Here is a 24,203-nt window from a genome sequence, read left to right on the forward strand (position 1 = left end):
GCCCTGGTGTGTCATTTAACCTGGAGGCTACAAAACCCCAGGCTGGCCTTGACCGCCACAGTTCTGCAGATAAAGGTGCTTGGAGGAATCCATTGATCTGCTGCTACATGAAAGGGCCATAAGGGGTTCTGGGTGCAGCCCCTATTTTTTAAGAGGGCTCTTCACTGCCCGTATTTCAGAATGAGATTTTGTTCGGTCCCGTTCAGAACTGCACCGACCCCTCGTGTGACTGGACCCAATGGCCAGAGTTGTTAGACGGAGCTCAGAAAACCCCGTGCCAACACACATGCAAGCAATGGGCTTTTGGAAAGCACTCAGCAGCAGGCCTCACTCCGCTCCTATTGCAGCCAGTCAGACTTTCACCCCCAACTCCAACGGGAAGAGAGGTAGGCTAATGCCAAGCACCTCTGAACAATCCGACCCAACTTCCCCCCACAATGTGCTTTCCTAGGGGAGCTCTGCAGCGGGCTCTAAGATACTGAGCCAAGATTTTCCAGCATGGGTGCTGAGATCAGACTCCTCAATCTGTATTCAGGCATCTAAATAACTGGCTGGATTTTCAGAACTGCTGCGCCCTCCACAGTTCCCATGGAAGTCAGCGGGAGCTGTTGGTGCTCAGGACTTCTGAAAATCTAGCTACTTATTTAGGTGATTCAACAGGATGTTGGGGCCTGACCGCAGCGCCCCATACTGGCCATAGACAAACTCTGGAACCACCCCCGCCCCCGGCTGCATTGACTGACAGTGTTCCCTTGATCATGGCACTGGGGGATCACGGCGCACACTGAACTAAGGGGTGGAAATCCAATCATCTTACAAAATCATCGATGGCGTCCTTGACTCCCGACACGGTCAGCACCAGCACCAGCGGCACCACTGTTGTAAACCAAGACAAGGAGGAAACCTGAGGAATGAGCTGCAGGAGAAGAAAAGCCGGTTACAGCCAAGGGAGCAAACAAGTAACTAGACTGAAACAAAACACTGGGTCCAGGGAGGCTGCTAAAAGCTTTTACTCTGCACACAAATCAGAGAGCGAGAGATGGAAATTCTGCGCGATCATTTACACACAAACCTGCAAAGGAAAACCGTCCTTTGTGTAAAAAGGGGCTGGGGGGCCTTGGGAAAGGGAGAGGATTCATTTCCTTCTCTTTTTTTACATTAGAAATCTCAAGTCCCTTTTTGGGAGGACTTGGGCACGGACATTTGGAGGCTGGGGATGGTGGCTCTCTCAACAGGCTGCAGCATGGCCTGCATTTCCCCCAGTCCTTGATTGTGAACAATGGGGGGAGGCTTAGCCCTGGCCCACTCTTAAGAGTTAAACTGATCTGACTCAGTGGGGGAGGGGAGATTTATTTTACTGGTAAAATGCCGAGTGTGGACATAGTTACAGCGGTGCAAACGTGACTTTTCCCAGTATAATTATTCCCAGGGCTGGCTCCAGGGGTTTTGCCGCCCCAAGCAGCCACAAAAATAAATAAATAAATAAATAAATAAATAAATAAATAAAAGCTGTGATCGTGATCTGCGGCAATTCAGCGGGAGTGAGGGACCCTCCGCCGAATATCTGGACCTGCCGCCCCTCTCCGGAGTGGCTGCCCCAAGCACCTGCTTGCTAAGCTGGTGCCTGGAGCCGGCCCTGCTTATTGCCCTTCCCATACGGGAATAGCACCCCTGGCATAAGCACCTTTATACTAAGATAACTGTCCACACTAGGGGTGGTGTAGTTTATCTATACCGGTTACAGCAGTACAAATTTCTAGTGCAGAAAAGCCCTCAGGATGGGAGAGATGCAGCTTGGGATTCCATGTTCTGCTCCACAGTCCTATTCCAAGTCCTACAAATATCACCAACGTCCTCTGAGTACAAGAAGAAAGGGCAAGGAGCTGATATTTGTAGGGGGCGGTGGTGGTGGTGGGCAAACGGGGGAAGAACTGAAAGGTAAAAGCCCAATCGCCATTTCTCTGAGCCCATCTTGATCAAGGCAATGGAAAAGCACAAACAGTTTTTATTTACGTTGACCTTTAATGGTTCAGCAAAAGACACTGCTGACGAGTGTAAAGGGACCTATCCGATAAATCTTATCTATAGATTAAAGACCAACATCCACAGTGTCATATACCAGTAACAGGGCTGAGGAGGCACCTTCACTGGAAACCTGGCTTTCAGGGTCTTATGATTTCCTGAAAAATGTCCCCGTGAGCTGAAATTTCCCAGGGTCGCTCTCAGCACATAGGGAGGTTTTTAAGTTTAGTAAAATTCTGGTTAGTCATTTCTGAGTTGTCTGAGTGCGGCAAAGGTGATTCTAACCGGCTAATGTGCCAGGCTTGCTTGTGCTTGGGTGACTCTGAAAAGACAATCATCAAACTTGCCTTAGAATCAGTCCTCCGTGAAGGCCACGCTCTGATCCCGGGGTTAAGAGACATGGTTTAGAAATGACAAAGTACACGACTTTTATCATTGTCTGAGCAAAGTACAAAGGTGCAGAGATGCTGATATAGGCTGGTGAGATATGCTCAGTGTTAGGGCAGACACATTACTCCAACCCAGGGCCCCGTATGAGCCTTGGAGTTCTACACTGGTGCCTCCGAGCCCCAGCATGCAATTCCACCCCCTGCTCCGAGCACACAGCAGCAATCTGCTCCCTTTGGTGTAAATTAACGGGAAGCTCCCTGCTGTAACACCCTCCGTCTCATGGAAATGTGCGTGGTTGCAAAGTCAGCTCTCGCCCAGGCTCTCCGTTTATGCAGTTGGTAGATGTGACGTTGCACGCTATATGATTTTATGAAAATATGCTGATGAGTGTGAACATAATGTAACTAAAATATGCTTCATGCAAAAGGTCTCTTCTAAGGTATCATTACAAAGCTTATAATCTACTGTGTGTGGTCCTCCTATTTGTATAAATGTATCACTCTTGTATCAGAAATTAAAATATGAAATATAACCCTGAGGGCCTATTGTAATTATGCAAAGTGTGGGCCATTAATGGTGGTTTGGAATCTCGATGGCTCCCATTAACCAGGACCATTGTCTGTAGATAGTTCTGTTTTACTTGCAAGTCTTCCTGTAGACGGGTGTGCTGACAAGTGGGCAATGAAGTCTTACAGTGACATGTGATCATGTCACCTGAACTGGAATCCATCTTTAACCTGGTGCTTTTCCCACTGAGAAGGAGGGGTGGGAACCCAGAGAGGGACAAAGGATTCCCGCCTTATGCAAAAGATGTATAAGGGGGTGGAACAGAACAAAGGGAGCAGCCATCATGAGAAATCCCTGAGCTACCACCTGCACTGGAAGAAGGGCTGTACCAGGGGAAAGGATTGTGCCCAGACTAGGAAGGCGTCCAGTCTGTGAAAGAAACTTATTGAAACATCTCTGAGGGTGAGATTTTATCTGTATTCAGTTTTATTACTGCATTAGGCTTAGACTTGTGTGTTTTAGTTTATTTTACTTGGTAATTCACTTTGTTCTGGCTGTTATTACTTGGAACCCCTTAAATTCTACTTTCTGTATTTAATAAAATCACTTTTTACTTATTAATTAACCCAGAGTGTGTATTAATACCTGGTTGGGGGGGGGACAGCTGTGCATCTCTCTGTCAGTGTTATAGAGGGCGAACGATTTATGAGTTTCCCCTGTAAGCTTTGTACAGGGTAAAATGGATTTATTTGGGGTTTGACCCCATTGGGAGCTGGGCATCTGAGTATTAAAGACAGAAGCAATTCTTAAATTGCTTTCAGTCAAGTCTGCAGCTTTGGGGCATGTGGTTCAGACCCTGGGTCTGTGTTGGAGCAGACGGGTGTGTCTGGCTCAGCAAGACAGGGCTCTGGAGTCCCAAGCTGGCAGGGAAAGCAGCGGCAGAAATAGTCCTGGCACATCAGCTGGCAGCCCCAAGGGGATTTCTGTGATCCAACCCGTCACAGTAAATACCAGCAGTTTGTCTTTGAATAAGCTTGATAAGGACAGGTTTCACTAGGTGCTGCAGGAGGAAACCATCCGAGGGAACCCAACAGCAGCACTTACCTGTAGAACGGGAGACGAAAAACGGGCACAACATCTTGTAAACATTAACTAAAACTTCCCTTCCCTGGGATCAAGCCAGTGTGTCTAACAGGCACTCCCGCCAGAGAGGAACTATACCACGTTTGCCAGACCTCGGCAGGACAAGTTTCCTTTCTTGCCCTATTTTATGTCTCTGCTTTTGGGTTTTAATAAGATGCTAATTCACATTATGGGCACAGCTAGTGCTTTATTCCAAGTCAACCCACAGCCAGGCACTGGGGAGAGGCCAGATAGTCTGTTAAAAAGGAGAGTGAATTCATACCTGCAGAATCAGCAGGAACAAAAAATAGGCATTGGCTATTCGCTGAAACTGCTCAAACAGGTTGAGAGGCAGGAAAGTGAAGAAATTGTATTTCGATGTTTTAATTGAATTGTTCTGTGGAAACAAAAAGCAAACAAACAGATGGTAAAACAGGAAAAGAAATTGCAGCACAGCCCATTTCAGCACTGTTTGACTGGTTTAAATTTAGCAATAACATTGTTCACAGCAGCCACTCAAAAACATTTCCTTTTCCCCCAAGTCACTCACACTGAATTCTGATAAACAGACAGAATTCTTTGGGGAACCAGTGAAATTACTGTAAATGTATGACATTGCAGCTCCAGGTATGTATGACACACACACACACTCTCTCTCACTTTCCTGTATTATGGGAGATACATTTATATTCTCTATGTAACTGGCACACAGTGAAGATTTTACTGGTTTTTGTTTGTTTCTGGTAGCATCGACAATATGCTAGCTGCTTTCCAAACAGCAAACAGGGATCAGCTGCTACCCTGCGGGGCTCCAACTGTAGTCAGTCAGTCAGACAGACAGAGGGACAGCAGGCTGGGAGGCAGACACTGAAAGGGAGGCAGGAGTACAACTGAGGGGTAGCGGTTCAAGGTGTTTGGCCATCTCATAGCAATATAGGGTTAATGTGGTGTTAAAATACAGACGCTCTATAAACTATCCATCACTATCCTCAGCTTTGTCAGCATAAGTCAGCTGGATCCCTTCTAGGCATCATGGCAGGAGTGAGTCTTTAGGAGGGATTTGAATGAGGAGAGGGCCTTGTAATTTCGCTCAACGCGAGACTTTCATGCTCAGGTGCCATGGGAGTGGGGCCGCAGTGGCATGTGATCAGAGGAAGGAGACTGGCACTGCTGGCAGAGTGGAAGGGCAATGCAAGGCCAGGGTAGGGGTAATGCAGAACTGGAAAAAGCCAAATGAACTGAAAGTTGCCAGGCTCTGTAGCATAAGTTCACTACCAAGCTCAGAAGTCCCCAGGGCACTGAACAGACCTGTCCACTGAGTCACTTGCTAGTGACATGCTGATGCCGACACCAGTACAACATTCATTCCGACTTTGCACATTTATTTCATACAGTGATATCTGGATTTGTTAGTTTACCATAACAGGGCCCTGCAGGTTTTACCAAGCTGCACTGCATTAGCTACTTAAACAGCTCGTAACTTGAGGATCTGAAAAGGCTACTGGCTCTGAGGCATCTACACAGATGGTTCTGAATATGTACCTAAGCAGCCATCCACTAATACAGCAACACAGTGTCCTCTTGGCAACTCGCAATTGTTAGTGCCCTGGGCTTGCATCTCCCATTTCCATCTTCTCCCTTTTAATTACAGGCCTTCCATCCAATAGCCATTCCTACCTCGAACCTCTTCACACTAGAGAAAGGCCCAGGCTACTTAGTGCAAATCTTGGTTTGAGTTTCCTCAAAGTTTCAGGGAGTTCTGATCCAGCGCTCTGATAAAATCCCAGCCCAGCCCATGAAGTTGGGATCCAGAGATGAACTTCCCCAAAGTCTGAGGGGTTCCAGGTGAGATCCGTCTCTGCTCATAACCACACTAAGCTACATAGTGACAGCTGTCAGTGCAGCCTGCCCCTTGCTGGGCAGCCAGGGAGGCTGGTAACCAAAACAACATCTGTCACCGTTTCCAGAGGTCAGGCGTTGTCTCACCGTGATGGAGGAGATCAAGCAGCTCCCCATTGTCTGGGCCCTGCCAGTGAGAGCGCCCAGGCCTGCATGCACAGCATCTCCCCAGGGAACTTACCGTGGTGCAGGTGATCTTTTACAGAAGAGCTCGACATGCTCTATGTGAGGATGTTGATGGACCACATTCAGGGGATGAGTCAGAACACCAGGTAGTGGCGATCCTCTATCAAAGCACGAACAGACACACTGGGAAAGGCCAGTGAGATGGAGCCAATGGGGGCTTCTCTGCACCAAGCACTGGTGTGAGAGAAGACTCAACCATTAGGGGCTAGGGAGATGCAAGAAAGCCCAGAAATGGTTTCCTTGGTCTGGGGAAACACTTTACGAAATAGGCTTTCAAGCAGAAGTACAGTGGCTTCCCCCTTGCTATGGTTTAAAGGCTGCGCTGGATTTTCTTTTCATGTGATTTTTTTCTTGGCGAAAAGCATCTGAGCCCTGGAGACTGAAGTCTTCTCAAACAGGTTAGTACCGGCAGCATGAGCTCAAGGTGGCATATTGCTCCTTATAGCATAGTTGTTTCTAAGGTGAACCAAAGGGCACTGTCACTCACTCACTAATCCAGTCCTTTTCCTGTGCACACGGCATCACCTTGGGAAGTGTCTATCGGCGTGGCAGTGGGCCAGTGTCACCATACTGGCGTGGTGGTGGATAACGCCATTTCAGAGGCTACCTTAACTCTTCTCTATATCCAGACACAAAAACAGGAGCAACTCTCTTCTGCATGACCTCGATTTTCCATCCTACTGTACAAGCCAATCTAAAGTGCTTGAGCAGAGCAGAGATGAAACCCTTCCTTCATGGAAATCCGAGGACACATCTCCCGGTCAGCAGCTCATGGCTGCACTCCACAAAGTTGGAAAAATGTTGATCTTTTTGTTTTCTTTCAGCAGCGCTGTATGTCTCTTGCCATCAGGCAGCTGTCTGTGGGCGTGGCACGATGGGGATTCATGTTCCCCATCACAAAATCAGAATGTTACCATTTTTAGGGTACTGTTAAGGCTGGCTTGTTAATTCAAAGTGTGTCATTTCTAGGTTATGTGCATAAATGGGCTCCCTCCACATCGCAGGGCCTGAAGTAATGGAACATCATCATCTCCATCACACACCAAGATTAAATGACCCACCCAAGGTCACACAGTGAGGCTGTGGCAGAGCTGGGAATAGGTAATCTTGAGTGCCAGCCTGAACAGTCACCACAGAAGCATCTTTCCTCAGGCCCCAAGTGGCATTCACATCAGCCTCTGGAAAGGTCCCTTACCCACACATCTGGCCAATATCATCGACAGTCACTTCCACGTACAAAGGAGACAATAGGGGCCCCAAACTCAAGAGGACAGTATTGAGAACTGGGAACTGGCTTCAGCGGGAATCATGTACATTATGAGAAAATCTGCTTCGAGGACACTCAAATTACATTAAAATGGATTTGGCACCAGAAATGGCAGAGACGAGATGGGAAGAGAGCAGGAGCGATTTCTTTCAATTCCCGCATTCTAGTCCTGTTTGTAAATTACGCCAAGAAAACTGCAAGTGAACCAGAGACATTCATTCCATTTCCTAGTACCCTCAGGCAACTAAACACCCAGGTCACGTGACAGGCGCCAAATGCTGGCCTGCAAGAATGTTTCCATCTGGGATTTTTTGCAAGCTGGTTCGTGTTCAATACATTGTTTATTGCACATCACCCTTTGGTACATAGGAGAACTGTGCATCAGACTTAGGACATCCAGGGCATAAAAATCTGATCTCATTGGCTGTCCCGGAATGGACAGAGTGAACCTTGATTTGCATTATCAGTTATGAGTGCTATTGCTGCAATTAAGAGTTTACTTGTTATTAAGCAATTTAAGTAAACAGATACACCACCCAGTGCCACATGGCACCTTGGGATCTACTGATGGCTCATTTTCCAAGGTCTGTCTGGTACAGGTGTTGTTACTAAAGGTTCTTCGTATTGCCTTGGTCTGTTAATTCTGCAATGTTCACATGTGGATACTTTATTCTTTATGGCCTTTGTGATGGTCGAGCATCACACTTACTGGTTGGCCTGTTTGCGGCATTTAGCTAATCCTCGATGTGCTTCATGGATGAGGTTTAGGATTTCTTCTTTCATTTCATTTGGAATTACGATGCTAATGCCTCTAATCATGAGTCCATTTGATTCACTTGATTGTCCATGCTCTGCCAAGGAGTCTATTGTCACTTCCTTATTGTCCTTGAGCTCCTTGGGCCAGCCGCCCCAATGTAACAGAGTTTCCTGTAGTTGCGTGTCTGTCAAGGCTGCTTTTTGTAACTGGAGCACTCTCCTTCCTGATACTGGTCTGTATGCGTCCTCAGCATCCACGTACGCCTTTACACCATCTTTGAGCTCACAGAGTGCGCGATGCTGGGGTCTGTGACAGAGTGTCTGCTTCCGCCAGGTTGTTCCCAGGAACATACAGAGCAATTGGGTTAAATCATATTAACCTTAGCAACGGACGCTGGCATCTCAGCAGTGCTTGGTTCAGGTCTTCTCTGTTAATGAGGGTTACACGTGATTTACGGTCTGTTAACAGTGTAAATGAATCCTGTCCACACACAGATATCTGTAAAAGTTCTCACACGTCCATACCCTTGCCAGGCATTCCTTCTCAATCGGTGCCTATCGTTTTTCTGCTTCTTTGAGTGAGTGAGAGCAAAATGCAGCTGGATTCCACTCTGAGCCATGTTGTTGGAGCAAGACACCAGATCTGCTTGCATCCACACCAACCGTTGTGGGTTTGTTCACATCGTAGTAGTTGAGAATAGGAGCTGTTGAGATCATTTCTTTTACCATTTTAAGGCAATTTATTGATTTGGCCCCCAGAGTCAAAGTGTGTTGGACTTTAACAGTTCATGCAGTGGTTTTGTTCGTGTAGAACGGTCTTGTAGGTATTGACCATGATAATTTACCACCCCCAGGATACAGCTCAGTTCTGGTACGTTAGTTGGTGCATTCAATTCTCAAATTGGTTTTACTTTCTCCAGGCTAGGACTGATTCCATCTGTTTATTGGCTGTTCCAAAAACTCAATTTGGGGTAGGTGGAAAACACATTTTTCCTGTTTACCTTCAGTCCAGACTGACTGATTGGGCTTAGGGAGTCATTGAGGGTTTTGTTGTGTTCTTCCATCAAAGGTCCATATATCAAAATGCTGTCCATAAAAACAACAACTACATTTGTGTTTGTTAACAGTTCTGCCATCCTTCTCTGGAAAATTTCAGGTGCAGTGGTCATCCCAAAAGATGATCTTCACAACAAAACTTCCCAAAGGGTGTCTTAAATATAGTCAGCTTTGCACTTTCTTTGGTTAAAAGAATTTGCCAGAATCTGCTCGAGGCATCCAGCTTGGAGAATACTGTAGTTCCTTTCACCTTGGTGAGGAAGCCATCCAGTGTTGGGAGGAGATATTTTTCTCTCACAACTGCTTCATTAACTCTTAAAATCCACACAGATTCATATTTTTCCATTTTTCTTTGTAACTGGTATCACTGGGGCACACGTTGCTTTTGGCTCAGAGATTTTCTCAGTTACACCAATCTGCTCCATGTTCTGTAACTCAGTCTCCACTCTATGAAGTAATGGGATAGGAATCCCGCGAGGTGTATGTACGCTGTATGATTCGGCATTGTCCCCAAAGGTGATTTGTACTGGAGCTCCTTTCAAAATCCCAATATCACCAAATAGTCCATCGAGTTCTTCTGCCTTTCTCACTAGGCCCATCATGGCTGCCACACTGAAGCTGAGAAGGCTGTTGGTCCGTGGTCCTTTGATCAGGTACATTCAATGCATAGCTTTTGTCTTTGTTTCTGTGGTGAACTGGCCCATGCAGTTCAGAATCCCTCCAAGGCCAGTCAGAGCCAGTCAGGTGACGTCAGCGCTGGGAGGGATTCAAGGTGATTGTAAGTCCCTTCTGAGATGACTGTGACATCAGCTCCTGAGTCACTGTTAACATTAGTCTTGCCAGGAATATTCTGTTTCACTCTCCAAGCAGGCTCTGAGACATCGTAAGTGATAGATCCCAGAAACAATGGCTCTTGGTTGCCTGTAATATGAGTCAACTCCCTCGCTGCTTTGGTGCAGCAAACAGCTGCAAAATGTCCATGTTTCATGCATTTATTACACCGTGTGCCTCAGATGCTCTTGGAATATGACTTTTTCCATACCTTGTACATGTAGACTGGAATTTGTTCCTCTTAACCTGGGAATTCTCTCTCCTTGCCTCAGGGGTTTTATGATAACTTTTAACACTCCAGTGTCTGTTTACAGTTTCTAAACTAGTTTCAGGTTTTTCAAATCTGTCACGTTTCTCTAAGTTTTGCTGTTTCACCAGTTCAGAGTGTTTTGCTATCTGTATAGCTGCAGCTAAGGTTAAATCTCACTTCAGCTGAAGCTGCCATGAAAGGGTTTTTTTCTATTAACCCCATAATCAGCCTGTCTCTGATATTGTCATGTTTTGCATTCCTCAAATCACAGTTTTCAGCCAATGTATGCAGACCTTGTATACAATTTTCAATATTTTCCTCTGCTCCGTAGATTCTCAGTTGGAAACATGCTCTTTCATAAACCGTATTTTTCTAAGGTATAGTATGGATCAAACAGCCAGAACCTTTTCATACTCATCTTTTTTGTGACTGTCTTCAGTAAAGTCAAAGGATTTAAAGATATGCTCTGTCCACCTCCCCGGGCTGGCTCCAGCTGTTTTGCCGCCTCAAGCAGCGAAGAAGAAGAAGAAGAAGAAAAAGAAAAAAAAAAGAAAAAGATAAAGCCGCGATCGGCGGCACTTCAGCGGCACCTCTACCGCACCACTTCATTCTTCGGCGGCCAATCCTTCCCTCCAAGTGGGACTGAGGGACCCGCTGCCGAATTGCCGCCAAAGACCTGGATGTGCTGCCCCTTTCCATTGGCCACCCCAAGCACCTGCTTCCTGCGCTGGTGCCTGGAGCCAGCCCTGCTACCTCCCTATAGCATAAATTAAGCAAGATACCTGTATATCTCCAGTGTCTTTGTGGAGTTTGTTTGCAATTTGAAATCTTGCAAAACATTGCCTCTAGTCTGTCCATTGTGAAGGTGTGTCAAAGCTGAAGTTTTCTGGGGCACTGAAGAGTAGCATGTTGATTAGATCCTGCAATCTTTGTTGCTTTGTTCCTTCTGGTCCTGTTCTTAGTTTACTCCTGACACCATGTTATGTACTTCTGTACCAGATATGGGCTGGCTACAGAGCTTGCTTCTAAATGAAAAACACACCAGATGTGTTCATCATAGGCTCTTTCAGTGCTCTGTCAGGTATGGCTGAGGTTCATTTAAATTTTACACACAATAGTACTAGATAGTAGCTAAACAGAATAATACAGTTTAGCATTTCGTTACCCTATCTTCAACAAGAGGATCTCACAAAGGACTATGTCAGGGTGTAACCCCAAGCAAATATATTAACAAGGCTACAGAGAGGAGACCACTAATGTGGAATCAAATCATTGCTATGAGGCTCCTTTACACCACCATTCAGTTCACCTATACAGCCCATTAAAGAACCCTGAGCAGCTATGAAAGCAGCATGATCCAGAGAGATGGGACACCTGCCAGCTCAGGCACGGCACTGACTTGCAGTGTGAGCTTGGGCAAGTCAACTCCCTACTCTGTGCCTCAGTTTCCCCGAAGTGGAATAGGAATAACAGCAGCTACACACCTTAGTAAAGTGCTTTGAGATCTACAGATGAGAAGCGTGATATGACAGTGACAGCACCAGTATTTTTTTACTAATCCCCTTTTGCAATTGGCTAGATTCAGATCTACTGTGAATGAGCGTGTCTCCCCTGAAATCAATCCAGAACATAAAATGTGAACAGCATCCCTCATGTACATGCTGTTCCTAAAACCAGCTCAGGACCATGGCTAAACGAATCTGGCTTTGACGGAGGAGTTGTTATAGCAGGCAAGTTTTCAGAACCCTTCCGCTTGTGATGTCAGGCCATCGGCAAACACTCAGCAGATGGCTTCTGCCTTTGTTCTCTGGACAAACAAGCTAATACTGCCTGCCTATAAAAGTAACTGGAACCAGGAGATGCATTTAGCTGCTGTTATGGTTCCGATTAGATGAGCTGAAGGCTGAATCCCAGAAAGGGCAGGGTGTGGTCGATGGGAGAGCAGTGGAAAGAGTGACTCCTCTGTATTTACAATACCAGCACTGAGGTTCCTTTATAACATTTGGAAAATTGTGTCTAAACAGCAACTCTGCTACAGCTGTAGCTGACATGTAGCTAGGTGCTGCTAGGTGCAGGCTCACTTTTCCCTACAATGCATGGGCATCAATGCAGCTGCACCGCCACAGTGGCCTTCCCAGGTGCCACGCTGCAAGATTGCTGGAGACTAATTTCACTGTTTTCCTTTTAGCTGCAGTAACCCAGGACAAAGGGACGTGACTCCCCCATGTAGAGTGTTCATCCCTGATCACACGAATGCAGGTGCATGAAAAACACAGACGGGTCTAAAGAGCAGGGTATACTGAACACTGCATCCAGCCCAGAGGACTAGAATCCAGGAGGAACACACGGACTGGAGGACCGAACAGACCCAAGGTCCATCTAGACCCAGCCCCTGAGAATGTCCAGCATCAGACACACCAAAGGGAGGCTCAAGAAACCCCACTGTGGGTAGATTTGGGATAATCTGACCCCATGAAGGTTTCATCCTAATTCATAACAGAGATTGGCCTAAGACCTGAAGTAGTAGACTTCCAAAAAGTCTTTAGCATTAACTTTTATAACTGGGAATTGTTGTTATAATGTACCCATCCAAAACCTCTTTCAATTTTGCTAAATTCTTTGCTTCACTGTCATCCTGTGGCGGTGAGTTCTACAGTCTAATCACATGTTGAGTGTCCAGGAAAATCCTTAGGAAAATGTATTGCCTACACTTTGTATTTATATCGGACCTTTCACCTGAGGATCTCAATGTGCTTTACAAACACTATTAAACCCGTGCAATCACCCAAAGAGGTATCAGTATTATCTTCATTTTACAGAGGGGGAAACTGAGGCACAAAGAAGTGGTGCTACTTGTCCAAGGTGACAAAGTCAGTCAGTGACATGGCCAGGAGTAGAACACGGGAGCCTTGCCTCCCAGTCACCTGTTCTAACTATGAGGCCACATGCCGCCCAACCCATCCCAGCACCACAAACAAATCCCAAGAGTGCCCCGTTTCCTAGGCTCCTGCGGTGACAAGTGGGCTCCCTCCTGGACATGGAAAGAGATGTCTGCCCTCTGCTGTAACTGCTAGATACCTGCCCTTCCAGAGCAGAGTGCGCCAGCAGCCTTGGCTTCCCGGCCACTTTCCCCACTACTAGTCGTGGGGGGTGGGGGGTGTCGCAGACGCAGCGCCCATATCTCAGCAGTATTCTCCGGCTCAGTGCTGGACCAAGGGGCACACAGTGTGGCCGGCTTGCACATGCCGATGGTGGCCCATGTGGAAGTCCCATCTTGCTCCCATTTGGGAATCACGGCACACAGGCACAGAAAGCAGCGTTCTCGCGTCCTGAGAGTGTTGGCTCTGCTCCTCCTTCCCACAGCAGTGCACAGAGATGAGACACCCCAGCTGCGGCTCCGGCCAGTGCCACATGGAGTTATCACAGGCAGTTACGAGGCTCCCTCGGACTTCTCTAGAGGCCTTATCAGGGGATGTAGGAATAGAAAAACAGAGCCTGACACCAGAGGGACAGATGGCCAGACACTGGCTGCGGGGTGTGCATTAAGGGCTCCAGGATCGTTACCGATCTGACATTAGAATCAGTCCCTGACCCAAGCTGAAATCTGCCTTTGCCTCAGGGGCCCTGCATTTCCTTTCCAGTTCTTGGATACCCAATTTCAGAACTGTTTGTGCAGCCCCAAGTGACGTCTCCACGCAGCTGTGCTGAATTCCAAAGTGAAGCCGGAGAACTGGAAGGAGAATCTGAGTCAGAGCAAACACTAAAATCCTGCAAAGCAGATGTCCCCCTCCACACGCGCTGTACAACCCAGTCACAACGATCATGAGACAGGCCTATCAGCTGGCGCTCAAAGGGGGTGTGTGGCGTGGGGAGGTCTGTACCGGGGAAGTGGCAGCGGGGCTAAGCTGCCTCCAAAATTAATCTTAAAGTCTCTTGAATCTCACTGGATCAAGCCCTGAGCTCTTTACTTCATTTTCACTCAATCCTTATGCAGGCAAAAGCCCTTCTGCTGTCAGTGAGAATTGGCCCATGTGAGAACTGAGTAACATGGCATCAGAATTTGACCCTTTCTTTCGGCAGACCAGAGACAAATTTCTCTATTTTTAACTCCTGTGCTAAGGGTCCCTGCAGTCTGTTTCATTCAGGCTACTTTCTACTTCATCAGCTTGATTTCCAACTAGGGTGGGATCACTCGTGGCATCGCGGTTCCCCTAGGATAAAGCACGTCAGTTTGTTTTTAATTCTGCAATTGACACAGCACACAATTCGCTTTGCTTTAGTTAGTTCAAGCCACTGATCTCTCATTGTGCAGCATGAGGCCAAAGAGATGTCAGGCCTGGGCCAGTTTGGGGGCCCAAGTCTCATGATGAACCTGTGTCTTCACAATGAATCCCACAAACCACTGCCATGCCCAGAGCCAGCCCCGTCACTCTAACTGGTACCGCCTTGTTTGCAGGAACCACCAGCTCTGTACAGCAGCAAAAGGCCTCCCCGAGGTTGGTAACGTTAGGCCTTCCTTCCAGGGTGTGGGGAAGGGGCACTATACGGTTTGGATAAGAATTACTTTGTCGCCTCCTCCTCCTCCTGTAAATGGTACCATCACCATTTACACAGAGAGACCTACCAGATCCACCAGCCCACATCCCTGAAGCCAATGCAGGATAGTCCCTACAGCACATAAAGACAGAACAATGGCCATGCTGGGTCAGACCAAGAGTCTATCTAGCCCAGTATCCTGCCTTCCAACAGTGGCCAGTGCCAGGTGCTTCGGAGGGAATAAACAGAATAGGGCAATTTATCGAGTGATCCATCCCCTGTCATCCAGTCCCAGCTTCTGGCAGTCAGAGATTTAGGGACACCCAGGACATGGGGTTGTGTCCCTGACCATCTTGGCTAATAGCCATTGATGGACCTGTCCTCCAGGAACTGATCTAGTTCTTTTTTGAGCCCAGTTATTGTTTTGCCCTTCACAACATCCCCTGGCGAGGAGTTCCACAGGTTGACTGTGCGTTGTGTGAAGAAATACTTCCCTTTGTTTGTTTTAAACCTGCTGCCTATTCATTTCATTAGGTGACACTGGGTTCTTATGTTATATGAAGGGTAACAGAACACTTGCTTATTCACTTTCTCCACACCGGTCATGATTTTACAAACCTCTCTCATATCCCCCCTTAGTCGCCTCTTTTCCAAGCTGAACAGTCCCAGTCTTATTAATCTCTCCTCATATGGAAGTTGTTCCATTCCCTAATCATTCTTATTGCCCTTCTCTTTATTTATTCCAACTCAAATATATCTTTTTTCAGATGGGATGTCCAGAACTGCAGCAGTATTCAAGGTGTGGGCGTATCACAGTGGCATTATGATATTTTTTGTCTTATTATCTAGCACTTCCCTGATTGTTCCTAATATCCAGTTAGCTTTTCTTGACTAATGCTGCACACTGAGTGGATGTTTCCAGAGAACTATCCACAATGCCCCCAAGATCCCTTTCTTGAGTGGTAACAGCTAATTTAGACCCCGTCATTTCGTAGGTAGAGTTGGGATGATGTTTCCCAATGTGCGTTACTTTACATTTATCAACACTGAATTTCATCTGCCATCACCAGTGGTGGATGAACGCACGGGTCCAGGGGGGGGCCAGGAGTGCCAGAACCTGTGCAGAAGGGGGGAGTGCCACCAGCACTGGAACTGTGGCCCCACCGCTGCTCCTCCTTTCAGGCAGGGTCCCACCCCCTGCTCCTCCTCTTTCCCCAACACCCTGGCCAGGCCAGAAGCTGGAACCAGGGCAAGGTAAGAGCTGCCCAGGGAGCCTGGGCTGCTGTGGAGAGCCCCAGACCCTGCACCTGCCCTGGGCGGGGAGCCAGGGTGCCCAAAGAGCAGCACCCAGCCCATGTCCTTTGCCACCCAGGACAGGTGGAGGGTCTGGGGCTCCCCACTGTGGCCCAGGCTCCCTGGGTGGCTCTTAGGAGCCTGGGGGAAGTGAGGAGGAGCAAGGGGCAGGGCCCCGTGGCAGGGGCGGCTACGGCCCACCTCAGCCCTCTCCCACTGGGAAGAGGGAGGCTGGTGCCGCTAGCAGGGGCTGAGCTTTCTGCCTGCTCATGTTAAAAAGTGGGTGGGGCTATAGCCCCCCCAGCTCCGACACCCCTAGAACCCAGAGTGTGAGGGGCCCAAATGTTCTTTGTGGCCACGGCCTCAGTAAATCAGAATCAACCTCTGGTAGTCACCCCGTTTTGAGAGATCCTTTTGTAGCTCTTCGCAGGCTGCCTGGGACTTAACTATCTTGAGTAGTTTTGTATCATCTGCAAATTTTGCCATCTCACTGTTTACCCCTTTTTCCAGCTCATTGATGAATATGTGGAATAGGACTGGGCCCAGTACAGACCCCTGGGGGACACCACTATTTACCTCTCTCCATTCTGAAAACTGACCATTTATTCCTACCCTTCTTTTCCTGTCTTCCAACCTGTTACTGATCCATGAGAGAACCTTCCCTGTTATCCCACGACAGCTTCCTTTGCTTAAGAGCCCTTGGTGAGGGACCTTGTCAAAGGCTTTCTGAAAATCTGAATACACTATATCCACTGGATCCCCCTTGTCCACGTTTGCTGATCCCCTCAAAGAATTCCAGCAGATTGGTGAGGCATGATTTCCCTTTATAAAAGTTGTGTTGACTCTTCCCCAACATATATTCATCTCTGTGTCTGATCATTTTGTTTTTTACTATATTTTCAGCCAGTTTGCCTGGGACTGAAGTGAGTCTTACCAGTCTGTAATTGTTAGGATCACCTCTGGTGGCTTCTTTAAAAATCGGCATTACATTAGCTATCCACCAGTCGTCTGTAGGGCCATACAAATTCACGGCTGTGAAAAACAGGTCAGGACCGTGAAATCAGATCTTCCCAGTGAAATCCAGCTACTGGACGGCAGGGGAAGGGGCAGGACTGGCGGTATCCCAGCCAGGGGCTCCTACTGTGCACTGGGCTCCAGCTGCTAGTCTCGGTGGGGCTGGAGCAGGACAGGATTCCTCTTCACCTGCATGGGCTGCTCTCGAGGGGAGATCACACCCACCTACGGGTACCTTGCCCGGCTGCTCTGAAGGCAGTGCAGAAGTGAGGGTGCCAGTCCCACAAGCCCCCTACAACTTTGTGACCCCCTATGACTCCCTTTTGGGTTGGGACCCTCATGGTTACAACACCATGAAATTTCAGATGTGAACATTTGAAACCATGAAATTAGCTAATTTTAAAATCCTATGACCATGAAACTGAACACAATGGACTGTGAATTTGATTGGGCCCTAGTCATCTGGTACAGAGGATGATTACAGCCATAGGTTACATACCACAGTTAATACTTCTGAAATTTCACATTTGAGTTCCTTCAGAACTCTTGGGTGATACCATCTGGGCCTGGTGACTTATTACTGTTTAGTTTATCAATTTGTTCCAAAACCTCCTCTAATGACACCTCAATCTGAGACAGTTCCTCAGATTTGTCACCTAAAAAGAATGGCTCAGGTGTGGGAATCTCCCTCACATCCTCTGCAGTGAAGACCAATGCAAAGAATTCTGTTAGCTTCTACACAATGGCCTCATCTTCCATGAGTGCTCCTTCAGCACCTCCACCGTCCAGTTGCTCCACTGACAGTTTGGTAGGCTTCCTCCTTCTGATATATTTAAATAAAATTGCTGTTAGTTTTTGTATCTTTTGCTAGCTGCTCTTCAAATTCTTTTAAGCCTGCCTAATTATACTTTTACACTTGACTTGCCAGAAGTTTTACACATGCTCCTTTCTATTTTCCTCCATAGAATTTGACTTTTTAAAGGATGTATTTTTGTCACTAACTTTTTGTCTTTTACTCTATTGTTTAGCCAGGGGGCGGGGAGGGGCATTTTTGGGTCCTGGCTGTTTTTTAAATTTGGGGTATACATATAGTTTGAGCCTCTATTATTGTGTTTTTTAAAAGTTTCCATGCAGCTTCCAGGCATTTCACTCTTGTGATTGTTCCTTTTAAATTCTGTTTAACTAGACTCCTCCTTTTTCTGTAGTTCCACCACAATAACATTTATCTTTCAAAAGGAGGGTTTTCTTGGTATTTCCCCTGCCAAGGATGAATCACAGAATCATAGACTATCAGGGTAGGAAGGGGCCTCAGGAGGTATCTAGTCCAACCTCCTGCTCAAAGCAGGACCAATCCGCAACTATGTTCAAATTTCAGTTACATTATGGTTGCTATTACCGACCGGTTCAGCTGTATTCACGTCTTCAACCAGATCCTGTGCTTCGCTTAGAACTAAATCAAGAATGGCCTCTGCCCCTATGGATTCCAGGACTGGCTACTCCAGGACACAGTCATTAATGGTGTTTAGAAATTTTATCTCCGCATCCTGACCTAAGGTAACACGTTCCCAATCAATATGGGGATAGTTGAAATCCCGCATTATTATTGAGTTTTCTGAGGCTGTCAGACTGGGGATGGGACCACTCAACGGTGTCCCAGAAAGTCTCATCTGTGCACCTCTCTGTCTCCCTTAACTCCTCCAGTTCAGCCCATACGCAGTCTCCGAGGGATGACAGTTGCTTGCACCGAATGCACACTTATGCCACCTGCTCACAAGGCAGGTAATCCTACAGGCTGCATTCAGTGCAATAACCTGGATACTGGTGGGCGTCTGCCTGCATCATCTTTACTCTTGCAGGGTTGGTTTGTTGGTGCGGGGCAGAGGGGGGTTATTGGCCTATGTTTAGAGAATATTTGTTAGGTGCATCTGGCTCTCACACGCCCCCTCTAAACTCCCATTTGCTGCTGCTGGTCGCTAGCACATTGTCCAGTCTAGTGTTAAATGCACTGATGGGTGGGCCTCCCCTTCCCCCTGTCCTCCGAGTGACTCGTCCCCAGGCTGATCCACCTCCCTGGTAGGAGGTTTTCCTTCATATGTAACCTACTTTTTCTCTGCCTTAATCTCACTCCACCAGTCCTAATGAAGCCCCGCCTTGCACCACACTCCCATCCCCTGCTCCGCTGGGCTTTGCACCATTCCAGGAGCTGAAGCCCCAGGGCCCTGCCAGTAGCTTGTCCTCTTGCCACATTTACTGGGAGTGCAGATGATCTGTGTGGGGATGGGCGACCAAAAGCTTTCTGCGAGTCCAAGTGCGACAGGTTTCTCTAAGGTCAGAGCGCTCCCTTGGGTGTGTTAACGGGGCCTGTCCGAAACGGTGGGAAGTGCCAGTCCTGACAGCTCTTCTGAGAATATGGAGGAGTCTTGGCTGACGTCACAATTGCCCAGTTTGTTATGACTCTGCTCAAAGTCGGCGTCTTGCCCTACACGCAGCTGAATTTCTCACCCTCCTCGGCTCCTCACTCACATCTTCCTGCATGACTGTTCCACAGAGCGTGGAGGAGGAGAACACGCTGCGAAGGGAGACAGCTACCAGGATCCCCACCTCAGGCTTGGCTTTGCAGCACAGTCCAGCTGCCCAGCCCTCAATAAGTCTAAACAAGGACAAGACAGTCCCACCCTTTGCTCAGTCTTCGTCCTGGGGATGTCAGGCCAGGAGAAACCTTCCATTTGATGAAGGGCTTAAACCCACAGATTGCCGTCGGCCCCCATGCAACTCAGGTGTTTGTCTGGAATACAACAATCCCTCAAATCCATATTGCATAGTTCCTTCCCTAACCTCTCCAACTCCTTGGGGAGAACGCTCCGCCCCGAGGAAATCATTACAGGCTCGCTGGCTGTGCTCCCAGACCAGACACAGAACCTATTCTATAACTAATTTATGGCCCTATTAAGCTATAAAAGAGTCAAATGAACCCTGCCCACGGCTGCAAACTTCAAACAGGAAGCCCACTGCTACAGCTCTTCTTCAGCTCTTTGCTGAATTACCAGGTTTCATTCTAGTCTGTCCTAGCTGGCCCTTCTAGCACACAGGAGCTACCAGGGCAACTTTTCTTGTGCCCAGAGGAATGGCTACTGCCACAGGGAGGAACGGCTACTACCCTCTGGTCCTCCCTGAAAGTGCCCACGTCAGCTGTGGAGCCCGCTGGCCCTGAGCAGCTGAATGGCAGTGAAGCTTCCTCAGTTCAACCTGTTGTGATCACTTCATAAACAGATCCTGTGGCATAGACATCAAAGCCACGTGCTCTGGGCTGCATATGCTATCGCCCAGCTGCTGCCTTTCCGCACCCGTGGGCCCAAGCAATCGCAGCCCCACTGTGCATGGTCTCGCTCCCGCTGAGCCCGCTCCTGCACTGCCCCTGAGCAGTGCTCTGTGGCAGGCACAGGCAGGGTCCCCAGGCTCATCCCCTCAGCACTGCACCCCTGGCTGCTGCAGTGTCACTGTGTTCAGGACCATCGGTACCCACCTGGGAGGCCAGGATTTGACTCTTTACATGGATTGCAGGCTCCTGTTCCTAGGCATGACAAGCTTAGAAGCTCCCTTTTTTGTCCTATGACCACAGGGGTGTTAATGAGCCGCTGCCCCTTGAGGGGTGCCTTAGAATGTGTGTTAACCACTTATGCTAAGCGATCTGTTCCACCTCGCCTGCAGCTGGAGCAGTCCTGGAGCAGAGCTCTGTGTAGCTCGAAAGCGCGTCTCCCTCACCAACCGAAGCTGGTCCAATCACCACCTTGTCTCTAACATTCTGGGACCCACATGGCTACAACTACACTGCAGACAATGTTAGGAGTGTCAAGTCTGTGGGGAAGGAGCCTGAGCCTCTCTCTCCTCCTTGGAGTTTCCAGCCACACCCAAAATGCCGATAAAAATAGGGTCTGAAGTCACTTTGGGCTAGGCCAGCTCTTTTCCATACATCCTGCCAGTATGGATGTAATGAACGGAAAAGTTACCGGGACTTATTTGGAAATAAAAAGCCCAGGGCATGATGTGCAGCTCTGTGCAAGTCAGACTGCGCTAGCATGGGTTCGGGACAGATTTCTGGTTTCCCATCACTCTGGCATGCCCCGGGGCTTGGGCTTTCTAGACATTCTTCTAGAATTTCTCAGCTTCGGTCTATGCTGGGCTCCAGGGATGCTGGGCCATGTGACACGTCAGACTAATGTCAGAACCAGAAAAGGCTGCTCCCCTACGCGCACGCGCGCGCACACACACACACACACACACTTCTGAACTCAGGGAGAGGTGGAGGAAAAGGAGGATCGGGCCAGCAAAGGTCACCCCTTGCACTTCTCTTCAGAGCAGGTGGGGGAGGCCATCAGGACAGGACAGACTCCCTCCCTCCTACATCCTCATCCCAGCCCCGTGAGCACAGGGTGTCCTGTCCCAGCCTGGCATGCTCCCAATCCTGGATCTCCAAGCCCTGTATGCTGTTAACGCACATCCAGTCCTGCACTGCCAGGCCCCACGTGCGTAAAATGCACCTTCCCAATCCCTTATCACCAAGACCGAAGGGCGGAAGTGGTATAAAGGCCTTGCACTAGCCCCTGCACATTTCACCCTGTGCATGCAGCGGTCCTGTCCCATGCGAGTCTCCCAGGTGTTTGGCTTGGTCCAAGAACCACTGAAAAACATCCAGTTTGTGCTGCCGTGAGCATGAAGCTTATTGTAAAGCCTTGGGGCCGGTCCTACAAACAGGCACGCAAGTCTCTTTACCCGAGTGAGCTCTCTGAGCCTAGCTGCAGGTATGACGTCTCTAGGGTACGAGTTTGCAGGATCAGGTCCCTTATTAGTGCCCTGCTTGCAGAACAGATGCCAGAGGTGAAACTCCCAGTGCCTGACTCGAATGACCAGCCAGGTTCCCCTATGCACCCCTATGTCATTGCTGAAAGGCTGCCAGGGACAGACAGTGACCAGCCGCATTTAGATCTTGTGATAAAGTCCAAGACATTTGTATACGATTTTTTTTCAAAACAGACTTCAGCACTTTGTTTACAGAACGCTCCCCAGCACGCGCACGAGTGACCCTACAATAACAAATCCACATACCCACAATACACTTCCGACTGGAAGGAAACTTGCAGGTGAGCTGGTGTCCCATGAAGCAGCCCTGGCAATTGTTCTGCATTAAACATACGATTGTTACTTACAGCATATTCGAACTCCAGATTAAAGTCCCGGTTGTTTGCCTGAAGGTGCCTCTCTTCCTCTGTAGAGAAGAACACACACATTAGAATTCAGCAGAGAACTTAATAGCCGTTGGAGGAGGAGGTGGGGGGGGGATAATGACTAATTACAAGCGTCAAGGAGCAGCAGGAAGAGGGGACTTTTAGGAGAGGAATGCGAGGGAGACCCAAGCTGTGAACTGGAACCCCAGTGCCCGGGCTTGGTGGTGTGTGGCAGACACCCAGCTGGCATGACGCTAGTGCGGAGCGATGTGGCGTTCATTCACCATGCTCCAATCACACCTCTCTCTGTGGTCCTAGCACTGGCATCAGTAGACAGGCTGTTCTCCTACCCATCGTATTAGCTTCCCTGAAGGCTCAGGATTAGTTCTAGACAAGTGAGACTCAAGCTCCCAACCTCCCTCCATAAAAATCTCGACACGCTAGGTCTATTGCCCTAGGTCTATTGTTAATTCTGCACCACTAGTGGAGCGTGGACTAGGGCAGGGCATCAGCAGTGTAAGATCAATCAGCTCGCAGAGACGCTTTCATTCAAGGAACTCAGATGCTTTAAATAGTAATTCATTCATCCTTACACCCCTTTCGTGAGACAGAAAAATTCTTTTGCCTCAGCATGACTTTCTCAAGCTCACAGAGGGAGTCAGAGGCAGAGCTAGGAATAGAAAACAGGAGTCCTGGCTTCCGCTCCCCTCCTCTAACCACTACGTCACACTCCCCTCCATAAAACATTCCCCATTAGTCCCTGGGCAGATCTAAGCTGCACACCTAGAGAAGACTATTTCAGAACACTTGCTGCTTTCCTTTTCTACAGTGAGGGCTGCTCTGAACCCCTCCTTGGCGATTCTGAGACGAGTCCCACAGTAAATGCCGCAAAGAGATAAATGATCATAAAGAAAATAAGAGATGCTAAAACCTTAAGAAAATCAACAAGCCAACAGAAATGCAGTAGCAGAGCATGGGCAGGGCCTGGGAAAAGCGAAACAACATTCAGCTCCACGGAAGAGCCAGAGCAGCATCATTCAGCCCAACACTGCGTGGTTAGACAGCCAGGCTCCAGGAAGCGGTGTGCACAGGAGAGCGAGCTGTTACTAGAGAGGATGTTACAAAGGAAATCCAGCCTAAGCATGGCAATGCTGCTGCCCAGATCCTCAGTGCCCAGCACTGTACGCTTAGGAACCTGAGCAGCATCAGGGATGTTGACCACAGCCAGCAGCACCCTACACAGAGGGCAGGGTCTGCCTAGCTGGATGCCAGGCAAGAATCTATGCAGAGGATGCTGCAAGGTGGGGAGCAGCCCAGAGAGTTAGGGGAGCTGGCTGATATCCCCTCAACGGGACCTTTCAACTGGGAACGGGGCCATATGGAGCAGGCAGCACGGCAAAACCTGTGACACCTGCTGACATTCTGGAGAGGCTGAGAGTGAGCTCCCAGATCCTGGACTCCTCTCTCCCCTTCTCCTCAGCAGGGCCACTGGGAGTAGCCTGCATGGGGACTGCAAAGGGGAGGAAGGAGCCAGTTCTGCAGAGGGCTATATGGGGGCATGGAGAGCTCCTTCCCGCTTTCGCTGGATCCCGATCACAGCGCAGCTAAGAAGCCGGCCTGCATTCCTTACTCTGCCAGCTTGGCCATCCTCAAGGTCACCCAGACTTAAAAGTGGCAATTCTTCAAAAACAGACGAGGAACTGCAGACCTGGAATTAATGTGCAAACTGGACAACATGACATGAGGCCTGAATAAAGACTGGGAGCGGATGGGTCATACAAAAAGAAATTTTCCCTCTGCTGATACTCACACCTTCTTGTCAACTGTTGGAAATGGGCCACCTTGATTGCAC

General features: G+C 48.5%; 1 protein-coding gene across 4 annotated transcripts in view; it reads right to left on the reverse strand.

Moving 5' to 3' along the window:
- Positions 1–24,203, reverse strand: part of LOC120407658 (phospholipid-transporting ATPase ID-like) — a 119,056-nt gene that overhangs the window by 60,913 nt on the left and 33,940 nt on the right. For all 4 annotated transcript variants that reach the window (XM_039543450.1, XM_039543448.1, XM_039543451.1 and 1 more), the window contains exons 3-5: positions 22,334–22,392; positions 4,325–4,438; positions 818–916 (exon numbers count right to left, since the gene is read on the reverse strand). In XM_039543450.1, coding sequence (XP_039399384.1) covers positions 818–916; positions 4,325–4,438; positions 22,334–22,392 — 272 coding nt within the window. The remainder of the gene's footprint in view (positions 1–817; positions 917–4,324; positions 4,439–22,333; positions 22,393–24,203) is intronic.

The sequence above is a fragment of the Mauremys reevesii genome, linkage group 6, assembly GCF_016161935.1.
Source record: "Mauremys reevesii isolate NIE-2019 linkage group 6, ASM1616193v1, whole genome shotgun sequence".
In the NCBI taxonomy this organism is placed as follows: domain Eukaryota; kingdom Metazoa; phylum Chordata; order Testudines; family Geoemydidae; genus Mauremys; species Mauremys reevesii.